This window comes from Strongylocentrotus purpuratus, unplaced genomic scaffold (assembly GCF_000002235.5).
Source record: "Strongylocentrotus purpuratus isolate Spur 01 unplaced genomic scaffold, Spur_5.0 spur5_contig_861, whole genome shotgun sequence".
NCBI classification, from domain to species: Eukaryota; Metazoa; Echinodermata; class Echinoidea; order Camarodonta; family Strongylocentrotidae; genus Strongylocentrotus; species Strongylocentrotus purpuratus.
The window spans coordinates 4229986-4242500 of NW_022145570.1; the positions used below are offsets into that span (position 1 = coordinate 4229986).

The 12515-nt window shown below is 36.6% G+C and overlaps 1 protein-coding gene across 3 annotated transcripts in view; it reads left to right on the forward strand.

Annotated features, from left to right (window-relative positions):
* Positions 1-725: 725 nt before the first annotated feature.
* Positions 726-12515, forward strand: part of LOC115929690 — a 12479-nt gene continuing 689 nt past the window's right edge. Inside the window, exons 1-6 of one of the 3 annotated variants that reach the window (XM_030999514.1) lie at positions 726-1063; positions 8985-9269; positions 9977-10207; positions 10673-10735; positions 11077-11098; positions 12141-12515. The exon at positions 12141-12515 is cut by the window's right edge and continues 689 nt beyond it. In XM_030999514.1, the coding sequence (XP_030855374.1) occupies positions 958-1063; positions 8985-9269; positions 9977-10207; positions 10673-10735; positions 11077-11084 (693 nt within the window). In that variant the 5' untranslated portion in view covers positions 726-957 and the 3' untranslated portion in view covers positions 11085-11098; positions 12141-12515. Of the gene's footprint in view, positions 1064-8984; positions 9270-9976; positions 10208-10672; positions 10736-11076; positions 11103-12140 lie in introns of those variants that run through there. The other 2 variants (XM_030999510.1, XM_030999520.1) reach the window with 2 other exon arrangements.

The window sequence follows — 12515 nt, forward strand, 5'->3', positions numbered from 1 at the left end:
CTAACCTGGACGTAAATGCAAGTCCTTGTTTATATTTCTATTAGCATGAAAGCGAATTATAGAATTTTCAAGTTACACAAACAACAAAAAAGGGAAAGAAACTGGGTCAACACAGATCAAACAATAAGAACGCACTCTTACAAAAAAAATGAGAACGCACCTCCACAAAAACTGTGAGAACGCTCCCCCAAAATAACACCGAATAGAAATCGAACACAACACTTGCGGGAGAATCGCACGTATTGTTCTTTCGTGCGTGCGCGCGGGGTCGTATCGACTTGCCGTGGTTTGTGAATGCGTGCGTGAGGTCAACGGGGCTTGGTTTGGACCCTCCTCTTGTTATTGATCTCTGAATGCAAATAAAGTTCGCAAAGCGTCTGGTAGCTAAGGGACCAGCTGAACCATACACAGTACTAGTTGTATACATCGACTGTATGCACTACAGATTTCACCAGCACCCGTGTTCAGTCGCACATGTAAACTAAGCCAGTCCATGTTGCTTGTTATGTTTTGTCGGTAGATCAACAACTTGGTAATATCTTCTGTCAGTGAAGTTGTGGCAAGTTTGTGGTGTATGTTCTCGTCTTTGGTGACGATCTGACGTGGAAGTAAACGGTGAAGTTACTGGTTCTTCGTGTCTATGGCTCTCTCTGGAAATCGCCGATAAGTACCCGTTGTCATTATACACTCAATAGGATCGATCGTCTAGAAGGTTGCGTTTATTGGATTTATACCAGTAAATGGTAACTTGCGGTTGCATTGAAGATATACTCTGGAGTTCGTGTTATCTCTTCTTTGAAGTGTATCGGTCAGGTTCTTTAGATATTAGCCATGCCGAAAGTGAACCGAAGATGATACTGTCGCGAACCATCTAGGTAACTGTAGAGTATGATGTAAAACCCTCACGGCCGAATTTATAAGAGAAGTTGAGAGTATAGTGCAGACTTTATTAACATAATGCCGGTCGCGAAACCAAAGTCGAAAACGAAGAAAGATGACGACGGGAAGGAGAAGAAGAAAGGCGAACCGCCTTCCACACCTAATCAAGAAAATGTTAGCCCTGGTGAGTAAAATATTGGGAATTTCTTCAAATCATTTTTTTTTTAAATTGTATTTTTGCTTCAACATTAATGTGAAAGCGATTATAGATTTATTATTAAAATTGGCACCTTTACTATTAGGGAGTTAAGAGATCTGTTTTGTCAGTTCAAGGTCATGCAGTTGGGTAATTGGTTCATTCCCACTGTCACTAACCGCAGACACATTATTCTTCGTATCACCTTCAATCGTCGTGATGGTAATGGTAATAATATAATATCGGGTATATTCATCATAATATATGCCTATATATCATAATTATCATCATCAACAATTCAACATTCTCATCAACATCCTCATCAGGTCCCACTATTACTCATCGTTGTCACGTTGATGCAGAGGATGATGGTGTAGGTTATCATCATCTTCAACCTCTTCCACATCATCATCAACACCATTGACAAATGTCTCATCATTCTCTTCATCATTGGCACCATCATCATCCTCGTTATCATCTTCATCAGTCATGCTGTTAATAGGTCAAACAATGATTTACTCCATCATCATCATCACGGTGATGATACTTGTAACATGTAATCCTCCTTCTCCTCCGCCTCCTCCGACTCACTCATGCCGTTAATTTATGGGGGGAGGGGGCAACTTTTTTACACTGCCCAATGGTACTCATCTTACTTTTTACCTGGAGCTTGGAAGCTTCCTGTTGTACATCGTTATATTTATCTTGTTAGATTTTGTGCAACCTCCATGAACATACGTCATTGTTATAGGCATTGTAGTCACTACCATACAGCCACTGCAAGCTACTATTGTTAAAATATATATGTGGCACTCCAAATGCTTCAACCATTATCCATAACACTTTGTGAAATGTAAAATCCCATTACAGCATAACAATACAATAGTATTCAATCATTCTGCCAACTATTCACATTGGATCATCCAACCGAATCAAAACCCGGGTTGGCATGGCGCCTTATCATTTTGATCATGTCGATAATTTATGTCGCAATAAATCATTATGTGCGTGTACACTCCTTTTTTCCCCTCAAAATGTTTATGGTATTGATATTTTGTCGGGCACGCCTCAGATTCTGCCTATCATGTGCAAATAATGCCAGTTGTCTTTAAAAGACGTCCATGGCAATCGTGACAATGGTAACAAGTCAATAAATAAGTCATTAACATCGATAACATCTTTGATCAAGGATGTAATGATTAACCAGGTAATATAAACCATAGTAGTGGAAATAACGAACAGACCTGATTTATCTCACTGCAAGTGTGTGAAGTATATATTGCGAATAAAGGAACATATACTTGGCTCACACCTATACGTCTACATCCGCGAGTCAACTTAATATTTGTTTTGAAGCACCATTGATACGGAGCAAATAAATCATTAGCATTCGACTTCTTGATAACTGTACCTTATACCCTCCTCCAATGCATTGATTCCCGACTTTGGAATGCTTATGATGATAAGCTTTTTAATAGGAATATAAAAGAGCACAAACTAATTATTTAAAGCCATACATGTAGATCCTGATTATGTATCTGTAATTCATGCTACCAATTAAGTCGACGGTTGCAAGGCAGACATTATTATGATATAAGATTAGCTGCAGATTAGCAAATCTAATATTATTAACATTGTATATGTTTATACCTTGCCACTACCAGTACTATTACAAATATTTACAATGTATGCTGTTTGAATGAGTTAGCACATTAACGTTTTGAAATACAATACACATTTCTTCAAGATACATGCCTGTATCTCTCTTGTTGTTGGAGTTTTAAGGTTTGTGAATAGCACTATTCATGCTATTTAATGCATTGTCACATGCACAAGTTTGGAAAAATCAGTTTCTTTTTGTTTTCATTTCTTTATGTTACCAGAACCTTTGAAAGTCTATTCAATTAGGCAATTCTCCACACGACGTTGTTAAAATATCTCTCGTTTCCATAGCAACACCCCCTTGCAGGCTTGCACCCCATTTCCGCATTTCTCTGCGTCGCATAAAAAACATTTTCAAGTCAAAATACTTCTATGAGCACTCACGCGTGCCATGAATAATAAAAGACTATCTCAATTGCTTTCTAAAAGACCACCAACGCGATGTATAATACGACCATTATTGAGAACAAAAACCTCTAACAACACACGAACTCTTATTCACTAAAATATATGCGAGTTTCGGTCCGACTAAATTTGATATGATATATATATATATAGTATATGAACGGTGAATCACTGTCGTTGAATTGAAGGTTTTAAAAAAAATGTTTTTGTCGCAGCCAGTGGCTAAGTTGAGAAAGATTTACAATGATAACACGTACAAATAAAGAAAATTTACATACCTGGAAATAAATAACTTTGAGGTTATAATATGCAAATGATAAATCAATTCACGTAGTAACTGGTGATGAACGGGTATAAATTCATAAATATTACTAAATACATATACGAGTTATCCTTTACAAGAAAAGAATATATCCCACATGCCAATAAATGTACAGGTGTATGTATATTCAATTAATCTGTTTAAGACGGAAACGGTGCTTCCAAAGCAAAATAAAGTCCAAATTAGAGTTGATGACCGGTTGATGAAGGACGAGACAATAACAAAATAAGTACATTCATACAATAATGAAATAGTAACGTGGATGTTGCTGGATTTTTTATATTATTGAAAGTCATTTTTATTCCTATGGATTTTTGTTATAGTCTTGACAGTAATTATAGGGAAAAACTTTCAAAAGTCCGAACAAACGGGGCTTTACCTTTGACCCACCTTCCTATCGTTGTTTTGTTTTTGTTTTTTGTTGTATAATAAGTTCATTTTACTCGACTATTCTCTTATCCTGAAAATTGCATCGATTTTTTTTCTTTCTCTCTCTCTCTCTCTCTCTCTCTCTCTCTCTCTCTCTCTTTCTTTCTGCATTAAACCCTTCAACCATGGCAACCAATTAATCGCGTTAGCATTGTGTACTGAGTTGGATCACAGGATATTTACGATCCAATGTTTAACCATTCTTTGTCTCCTAAGCGATTTTATCAGCTAGAAATTGTCAAGAGGGATAGTAAAGGATGAGCGAAATATTTAAATCCCATTAACTGTTTTTTAATCGTTCTTGAGAAACGGTTGAATATCTTTGGATTGAAATGACGAGTTTGAGTAATTTTAATCTGTCAATAAGATTCCTTAAAGCCTCAATCATGCTGTGAAGAAGGCGCGAGGGGAATAATCGGATAAGGATAAACGTATAGAAAATAGGGGCCCCTTGGTTGTCAGTTTACCGATGAGGCTATACCTGGATGCTCTATAGATTTGGGGCAAAAAAGGAGCTGAAAATGAATGGGAGAACTACATAAATAAAGGCCTTGCACGATCTTAGTTCGCTAAAATACAAGTTCTCCAATAGACAACGAGATGGACAAAAGGGATGAGACAGGGACATGTAGGTATAGAATTAACAACATGATATAAAAAAAAAGCTTTGATTATAAAACTATTGAAGGAGCCGTCGCCAGCTAGTGCAATGGTGTATAAAGTAGGGTTACCCTCGACAGATCGATGATGTAACGTAAAAAGGAAAGGATACACAATTTGCTGATGGTCTCGGGGCGGCAAGTCAACGAGGGGGGGGGGGGGAACCATAGAGTAGCGATGCAGCATTTTCTTAAATTCATCCGATGCGTTGACCCCTCTCTGAGTGAAAATCAGGGCTTTATCTCAAACTTTGTGTGGAAAGAATGTACATAGACATAGGGTGCGTTCAATCGAATTTTCGAAGCTAGAATCACAAACATGAATCACAAATCAAAACGCCGTTACAAAAAACATGGTCACTGCGGTTAGCGTTCAAGCGATTTTTCATCAACGCTGATTCTAGCTCATTTCGAGCCCAGCCACTGCGGATCACACTCGCAGTTTGACCCAGGAAGTATAGGTCAACTTCGGCGCGCGCTTTCTGGAATTGTTTACGGCCGACTGTCGGCTGCTGTTTTGAGCATAGATCGCAATAATACAACAGAGAATGAGATGGTGATGGAAGGAAGAAACAACAAATAACATAAGGAAAGACAGAAAGAGAAAGTGATAGAATGATTGAAACAAAGAATAACATAAGAGAAAGTGATAGAATTATAAAAACAAAGATAACATAAGAGAAGGTGATAGAAGGAAGGAACAAAGAATAACATAAGGAAAGACAGAAAGAGAAAGTGATAGAATGCTTAAAACAAAGAATTACATTAAAAAAGCTGATAGAAGGAAAAAAACAAAGATTAACATAAGAATATAAGGAAGAAACAAAGAATAACAAAAGAGAAAGTGATAAAATTATAAAAACAAAGAATAACATAAGAGAAGGTGATAGAAGGAAGAAACAAAGAATAACATAAGGAAAGACAGAAAGAGAAAGTGATAGAATGATTAAAACAAAGAATAACATAAGAAACTGTGATAGAAGGAAAAGAACAAAGATTAGCATGAGAATAGAAGGAAAAAACAAAGAATAACATAAGGAAAGACAGAAAGAGAAAGTGATAGAATTATAAAAAATAAAGAATAACATAAGAGAAGGTGATAGAAGGAAAAAACAAAGAATAACATAAGAATAGAAGGAAGAAACAAAGAATAACATAAGGAAAGACAGAAAGAGAAAGTGATAGAATGCTTAAAACAAAGAATTACATTAAAAAAGCTGATAGAAGGAAAAAAACAAAGATTAACATAAGAATAGAAGGAAGAAACAAAGAATAACATAAGGAAAGACAGAAAGAGAAAGTGATAGAATGCTTAAAACAAAGAATTACATTGAAAAAGCTGATAGAAGGAAAAAAACAAAGATTAACATAAGGAAAGACAGAAAGAGAAAGTGATAGAATGATTAAAACAAAGAATAACATAAGAAACTGTGATAGAAGGAAAAGAACAAAGATTAGCATAAGAATAGAAGGAAGAAACAAAAAATAACATAAGGAAAGACAGAAAGAGAAAGTGATAGAATGATTGAAACAAAGAATAACATAAGAGAAGGTGATAGAAGGAAAAAACAAAGAATAACATAAGAATAGAAGGAAGAAACAAAGAATGACATAAGGAAAGACAGAAAGAGAAAGTGATAGAAGGCTTAAAACAAAGAATTACATTAAAAAAGCTGATAGAAGGAAAAAAAACAAAGATTAACATAAGAATAGAAGGAAGAAACAAAGAATAACAAAAGAGAAAGTGATAGAATGATTAAAACAAAGAATAACATAAGAAACTGTGATGGAAGGAAAAGAACAAAGATTAACATAAGAATAGAAGGAAGAAACAAAGAATAACATAAGGAAAGACAGAAAGAGAAAGTGATAGAATTATAAAAAATAAAGAATAACATAAGAGAAGGTGATAGAAGGAAAAAACAAAGAATAACATAAGAATAGAAGGAAGAAACAAAGAATAACATAAGGAAAGACAGAAAGAGAAAAAGAGGAAAACAAGGTATAACGTAACGGAACATGCCATGATAAAGAGCATGGTATAGTAAACGCAAATTGCATGAAAAGCAGGCGCGCGGTTTTTGCCCAAACCGGAACAGGCTCCGTCATACAATCATGATTGAGAACTCCGTCCGTTCAATCGAATTTTACCGACCGTGATTCTGCAGAATTATGATACAAAACGCATCTTTTTCAGCGTTTCATGTTTGTGTTTTCAAACACGTTTATTTTTACGACCGACGAAAAAAATCGCTTGAACGCATTGCGTTTTAAACTAAACGTCTTTAGAAACCGTGATTCTAGGGTGAAAAAGTGTCGATTAAACGCACCCTAAGTGATGTTAAAATCTTTCGTGCTTTGGCGTATTGACAGTTCACAATACATGTACGGGCCTTGTGATGTACATACAAAGAAAATAGTGTAGAGATGTGAATAAATAAAGGCGGCAATGTTACCTACATGTACATGTACAACAATGTATAGGATTAGGAACACAACTAAATATTGTGTTGAACGTTTTGAATTACTCACAGAATATAAGAAGTTAGTCTAAAGTTTAGTTGCAGGAAAGTATTCCATGAAAGCAAGACACATAAAAATGCCGTCACAACGCGCCTATTGTTGACGCAATAGCGCGCTTTGCCTTTATGCGCAAACTGCCTACCCTCCCCGCAACCCGTTACCACTAGCAACATGACATGTGTCCGATCACGCACAAATCTGATTAATCTCACAAATAAATACAATTTTATTAATGAAGAGCAATTAGCTGCCGTTGAAAAGAATTGATGAAAATTAGTCTAAAAAATGGGAAAACGTAAGAAAAAGAAGGGACAGGCAGCCAAAAGCAAGAACAAAGATGGCGGCAAAAAGGAGAAGAAAATGGATGACATGCGCAGTCAGATGTTAGGCATCATCGAGAGGGTTTGCTCTCGAGGTTCTCCGGAAGAGGAAGGGGAGGTTGACGAACGGTCGAAAGGTATCAATTTAACAAACATTTTGGGGTGATAATTTCCCCCTTTATTTTAATTTTTTCCCGGAGTTACCAAGGGCCGGGAAGTTTTTTTCTCCTTAAAATTAATCTTTTTACCTCTCTCTCTTCTCCCTGCCTGAGATTTTAGTGAGGCCTTTGGAAATGATATACATGTATATGGATCAGTAAAGACAGTGGAGAACAAAACCAAACATAAAGCGAGGTAGCAGCAGGAGTGAAATAATTCATCTCTGTTTATTTCTTGAAGAATACATGCACTTACATAATTTTGCAAATCAATGTTCATGCCTTCATGAAAATAAGATTCCATGAAAGTAAGACAATATAAAAATGCCGTCACAATGCGCCTATTGTTGACGCAATATAGCGCGCTTTACCTTTATGCGCAAACTGCCTACCCTTCCCGCAGCCCGTTACCACTAGCAACATGACTTGTGTCCGATCACGCACAAGTCTGTTTAATCTTACAAATACATTTGCATTAATGAAGAGCGAGCGAGCTGCCATTGACAAGAATTGATAGATATTAGTCTCCAAAATGGGAAAACGTAAGAAAAAGAAGGAAAAGGCAGCCGAAAAGAAGAACAAAGATGACAAAGAGGACAAAGAGGAGGAGAAAACAGATGACATGCGTAGTCAGATGTTAGCCATCGTTGGGAGGGCTCGCTTTGATGGTTATAGCAAAGAGGAGGTTGATGGATGGGTGGAAGGTATCAATATTACAAACATTTGTGGGGTGAAAATCTTCCCCTTAGTATTTGGGTATCTGTCATGTTGGAATCCACCATGTTATGTAATTAAGTTATGAACTTCAAACTTGATGATAGTATGTATCACCATAGGAAGACGATCTGATTAGATTTTGGAGAAACTAGGTCGAAGGTCACACAAGACAATAGCTGTCTTCTGTGACGTTTGACCTTCGACCTAGTTTCATGGACTTATGAAAGTCCATGTATTGACGTCGTTATCAAGATATTTCAAGAGACAGTAGAGATGAGGCTCGAACTTGTTGATAATATGTATCACCATATCCATAGGAGGATAATCTTGAGATTTAAGGTATGTAGGTCAAAGGTCAGAGAGGGAGATTTTTGAAATTAAGTTTTTTTTTGCCTTGCTATTGTCATATCTCAACATGGTGACAGTAAAACTATAGGAAGATGATCCAATTACATTTTGGGAAATAATGGGGTAAGTAGGTCAAGATCAAAGTGGTCAGTTGACATTTGATTCTAGACTTTTTGTTTTTACCGTGATATGTCTTGAATAATTTCATCCATCTCCTATCCTGAATTTAGGGCGGTGGCATAATAAGAGACGCAGTCGCATTTGTCTTGCTCAATTCAGGATTAGTATAGAAAACGAATCCAATAATTTATTCTTACATTTCGACTAAACTATAACTACCGGTATCTCTTCTTATTTTCTCAACAGCGACCCAAGAATGCCGCCAGATCCTAGTCCTGTACGCCCAGCCACTGGCCAACACGTTGATGGCCTATGACATGGTCAAGCACCTCCTCGAGAAGGTGGTCATTGACAGCGACAAGGCTCGTCTTATCAGACGGATGGGGAAGGGGCAGAACGCCGAGACGAACCGTCAAATCGTAGCCGAGCTCGGAACGAGAGGGGTTCGGGAGTTTGAGGTGTTTGTCGAAGGCATTCGAAAGCAAGAGTTCAGTCTCTTGGCAGATCTTCTAGAGCAAAAACACTTCTCAAGTAAGTTTCTTGATAGTCTAACGTCTCAATTGGCAAATGTGATATAAATCAGAAGAATAAAAAAAAAATCGATAAAAACGACTACTGAGAGAGAGAGAGAAGAGAGAAGGTTCTGGCGTCATGAGAGGAAAATAAAGTGAGGGGGGATGGTGTGGTCAACCCCTACTTATTAATTAACATCATCAATTTAATTGTAGTAGGAATCGCTGTCAGGTCGGATTCCCCTTTTTACTCCAAAATCCTAAAATGCTGAAACTCTTGTCGACATGGCTGGAAATTATGAAAATAGATTGTCATCCTTGTGGTATAACAGTTCTTCAACTCGGCTCTCCCACGGAAAAAAAAGAGAAAGCACTCGAGGAAGCAGATTCCCCATTCCAGGGATACATCCGGGATTATGAAAGGGAGGGGGATTCTTGCAAACAATATTTAACAAGTTCCCCCTCCCCCCCCCCCCCGAAATTAAAAAAGAATGTTCTTATTGAAGGAATGTCAGCGGGTTGGGGGGGGGGGGTGGAGTGTCACGGGCCTGCTTTACCCAAAACAATCTGGCAATGGTCTATAAGCAATCAACACATATTTTCCTTTAGATCCAAATCATCGTCAAAGGTATAAATTCTCCAGCAATGAATCTTGGTTGAAAGAACCTTTTTATTAGGCGTCCTATCAAGAAATTAGTTCTAATTTGTTCTCTTTTTTTCTTTCAGGACTTATAAACATTTTGGATCCGGTAGCCAAGAAACTTGGACACCATTGGAAGAGGGTAGCGTTAGAGTTGGGAACAGGCGGTTTCGTCGTCAAGATCGAGACCAAGTACGAGAAGGTCCGAGAGCAAGCGCTGTACAGCCTCCTCATTTGGGAAGAAACGTCTGGAGTTGCGGCTACAGAGAAGAGACTAATCGATGCGCTTGACTACTGCGGAATGAAATGGGCAATAGGTATGAGAAATACATGGCAAATATTCATGTTTTATGATTTCATATGCATTTTTTTTCTTTTGAGATGGACAAAACATCTATAGGAAGGCTTGTCGTGATGGAAAGGAATAGAAGCATGCGTGTATTTTACGAAGTTGAAATCTAATTTAAAGCCATCATTCTGATTGATCATAACTGTTAAACAAGTATAAAAATAAATCTATAGTTAGACCTCAATGTCTGTTATTTGTTCTATTGGGTCTAGATACTAAATCGTCCATGAATAAAATGTAAATTGAATCTTTAGATTGAATCGATTTTACCACCAAGATGTCCTTTATTTCCCAATTAAACCTTAAACAATCCAATGAAATCTAATCAAGTTCATAAGTATGATTTGTAGTAGTTAATTGTTATTAATTAAGATTTGTTTTGTGTGGAACAGAGTACTGAATTGGACATTTTATTTGTTGTCTTTCTGTATAGCATACATTCGGAAATTACAAGGAAAGGGCGGCAAGAAAAAGAAAGGCAAGAAGAAAGGGAAAGGTAAGAAATCGATGTAGAAATGTGTTTATAACATATGACGACAACTACGATGCTTTGGATTCGAGGAAAACAGTCACGATTATGACAGCAATAGACCCAAATTATGACAGAGACGCTTTAATTTACATCAACATTAAATGGTTATCAATTTCAAAATGCAATTATCCGATGCATTTCGAATGCAGCCATTTAGGTTTACAAGGTTAAACATTCGTTAGATATCTCGCTTTCAGAAATGAAAAAGGCCTGCATCCGCGTCACGCTGGATTGAAATTCATCATGTTATCTAATTAATTTGACTTTGTTTACCCCCCCCCCCCCTCCCCCTCTGTCCTTAATAGATTGTTGATTGGGTATATATAGGTAAGATGGACAATTTGTGATGCTTGCATATTTGTTGAGTTTTATACGATTTGGTCATGCTCATGCTCACCGTTTCATTAAGAAGTAATTTAATTGAATAATATACTCGGGGAACAAAACATTCGCAAATACATTTCATTTACAAAACAAGAGACTCAACAAAAAAAGAGCTATCACAATGGTTCTTCTGACATGGATGTTTGGAGGTCACGTCATTATTATTGTTTGAAAGCTATAAGGATTTTGGCATCATGTTCATTGATTGTATTTCATTTGTTTATATTCTAGTTGTCCCTTTAAATGATAATCACAATAGGCTCATGATTATTAATCAACACATGACAATAATGACCAATGTTTATGTTTACAGTATTAACTTGCCATTTATGAACCATGTGGACATGTTATACTATATACGAGACAATTTCATCATAATAACTATTAATCATGAATACTATTTATAAGTAAATTACTACTATGATCATAATTCATATTTCAATATTATTCATTTAGTTTTTTAACACATCAAACACATTCAGCTAATTTAGATATTCTCATATACATCATGTGGTGGCGGTCCATCTGACTTATATGCCCATTTACATATGTATATAACAGGCCAAGATAAATCCTCCTTTTGTACCATAATCAGTCCGAAAAAATGGAATTGTCAAAAAAAATTGTTATTATGAGATTACGAGGACAAGAAAATATGACTTCCCGCTTCGATGAAGCTATATTCGAAATTTTACTGAACGTTCCATTTTAAATTCTAAACTGTGTACTAAGATCAAGAAATGTAATCACAGCTATATTGGAAAATATGGATAGGGGATTATTTGGCACCACCCTATCCTTGTCAGCAGGTCCAGTTTGCTTGAAAACTTCTACTTCAACGCCGGGTGACGGAAAATAGTTTACTTATGAAAATTTACACTTCCTTCAATCCATGTTGTGAATTATTTATCGTGTATTTTTTGTTGTTGATGTTTCTTTAGAATTATTACGACCATTCTATTTTCATTTTAATCTTTGCCTACAGGTAAAAAGAAGAAGTAAAACTGCTTAATCGACGGAAACCTATACAGCCAGAGTTTCGAACGAACTTGCCAAAGTCGGCCATAATGACGTCATTTCATCACGCGCCTCTTATATTGGGATGTGGTTCTTATGTGTGTGCCCAAAGACATCGTCTTAGTGTGTGATAACATTCTTAAAAGACTCGACCACGGTTTCAATGAGCCTTTAGTGATCGAAACGATGGACGTTATGCCTCTTAAGACGAGCTCAGATGATGTTGTTAATGTATCAAAGCTTTTATTTAATGTATTTAGTTTTGCAGCATCGTCATTGAATAAATTAATGTTTAGTTTCGAAGCACACAAGTTGCTTCTACCGAAGATAGTTGATTTCAAGT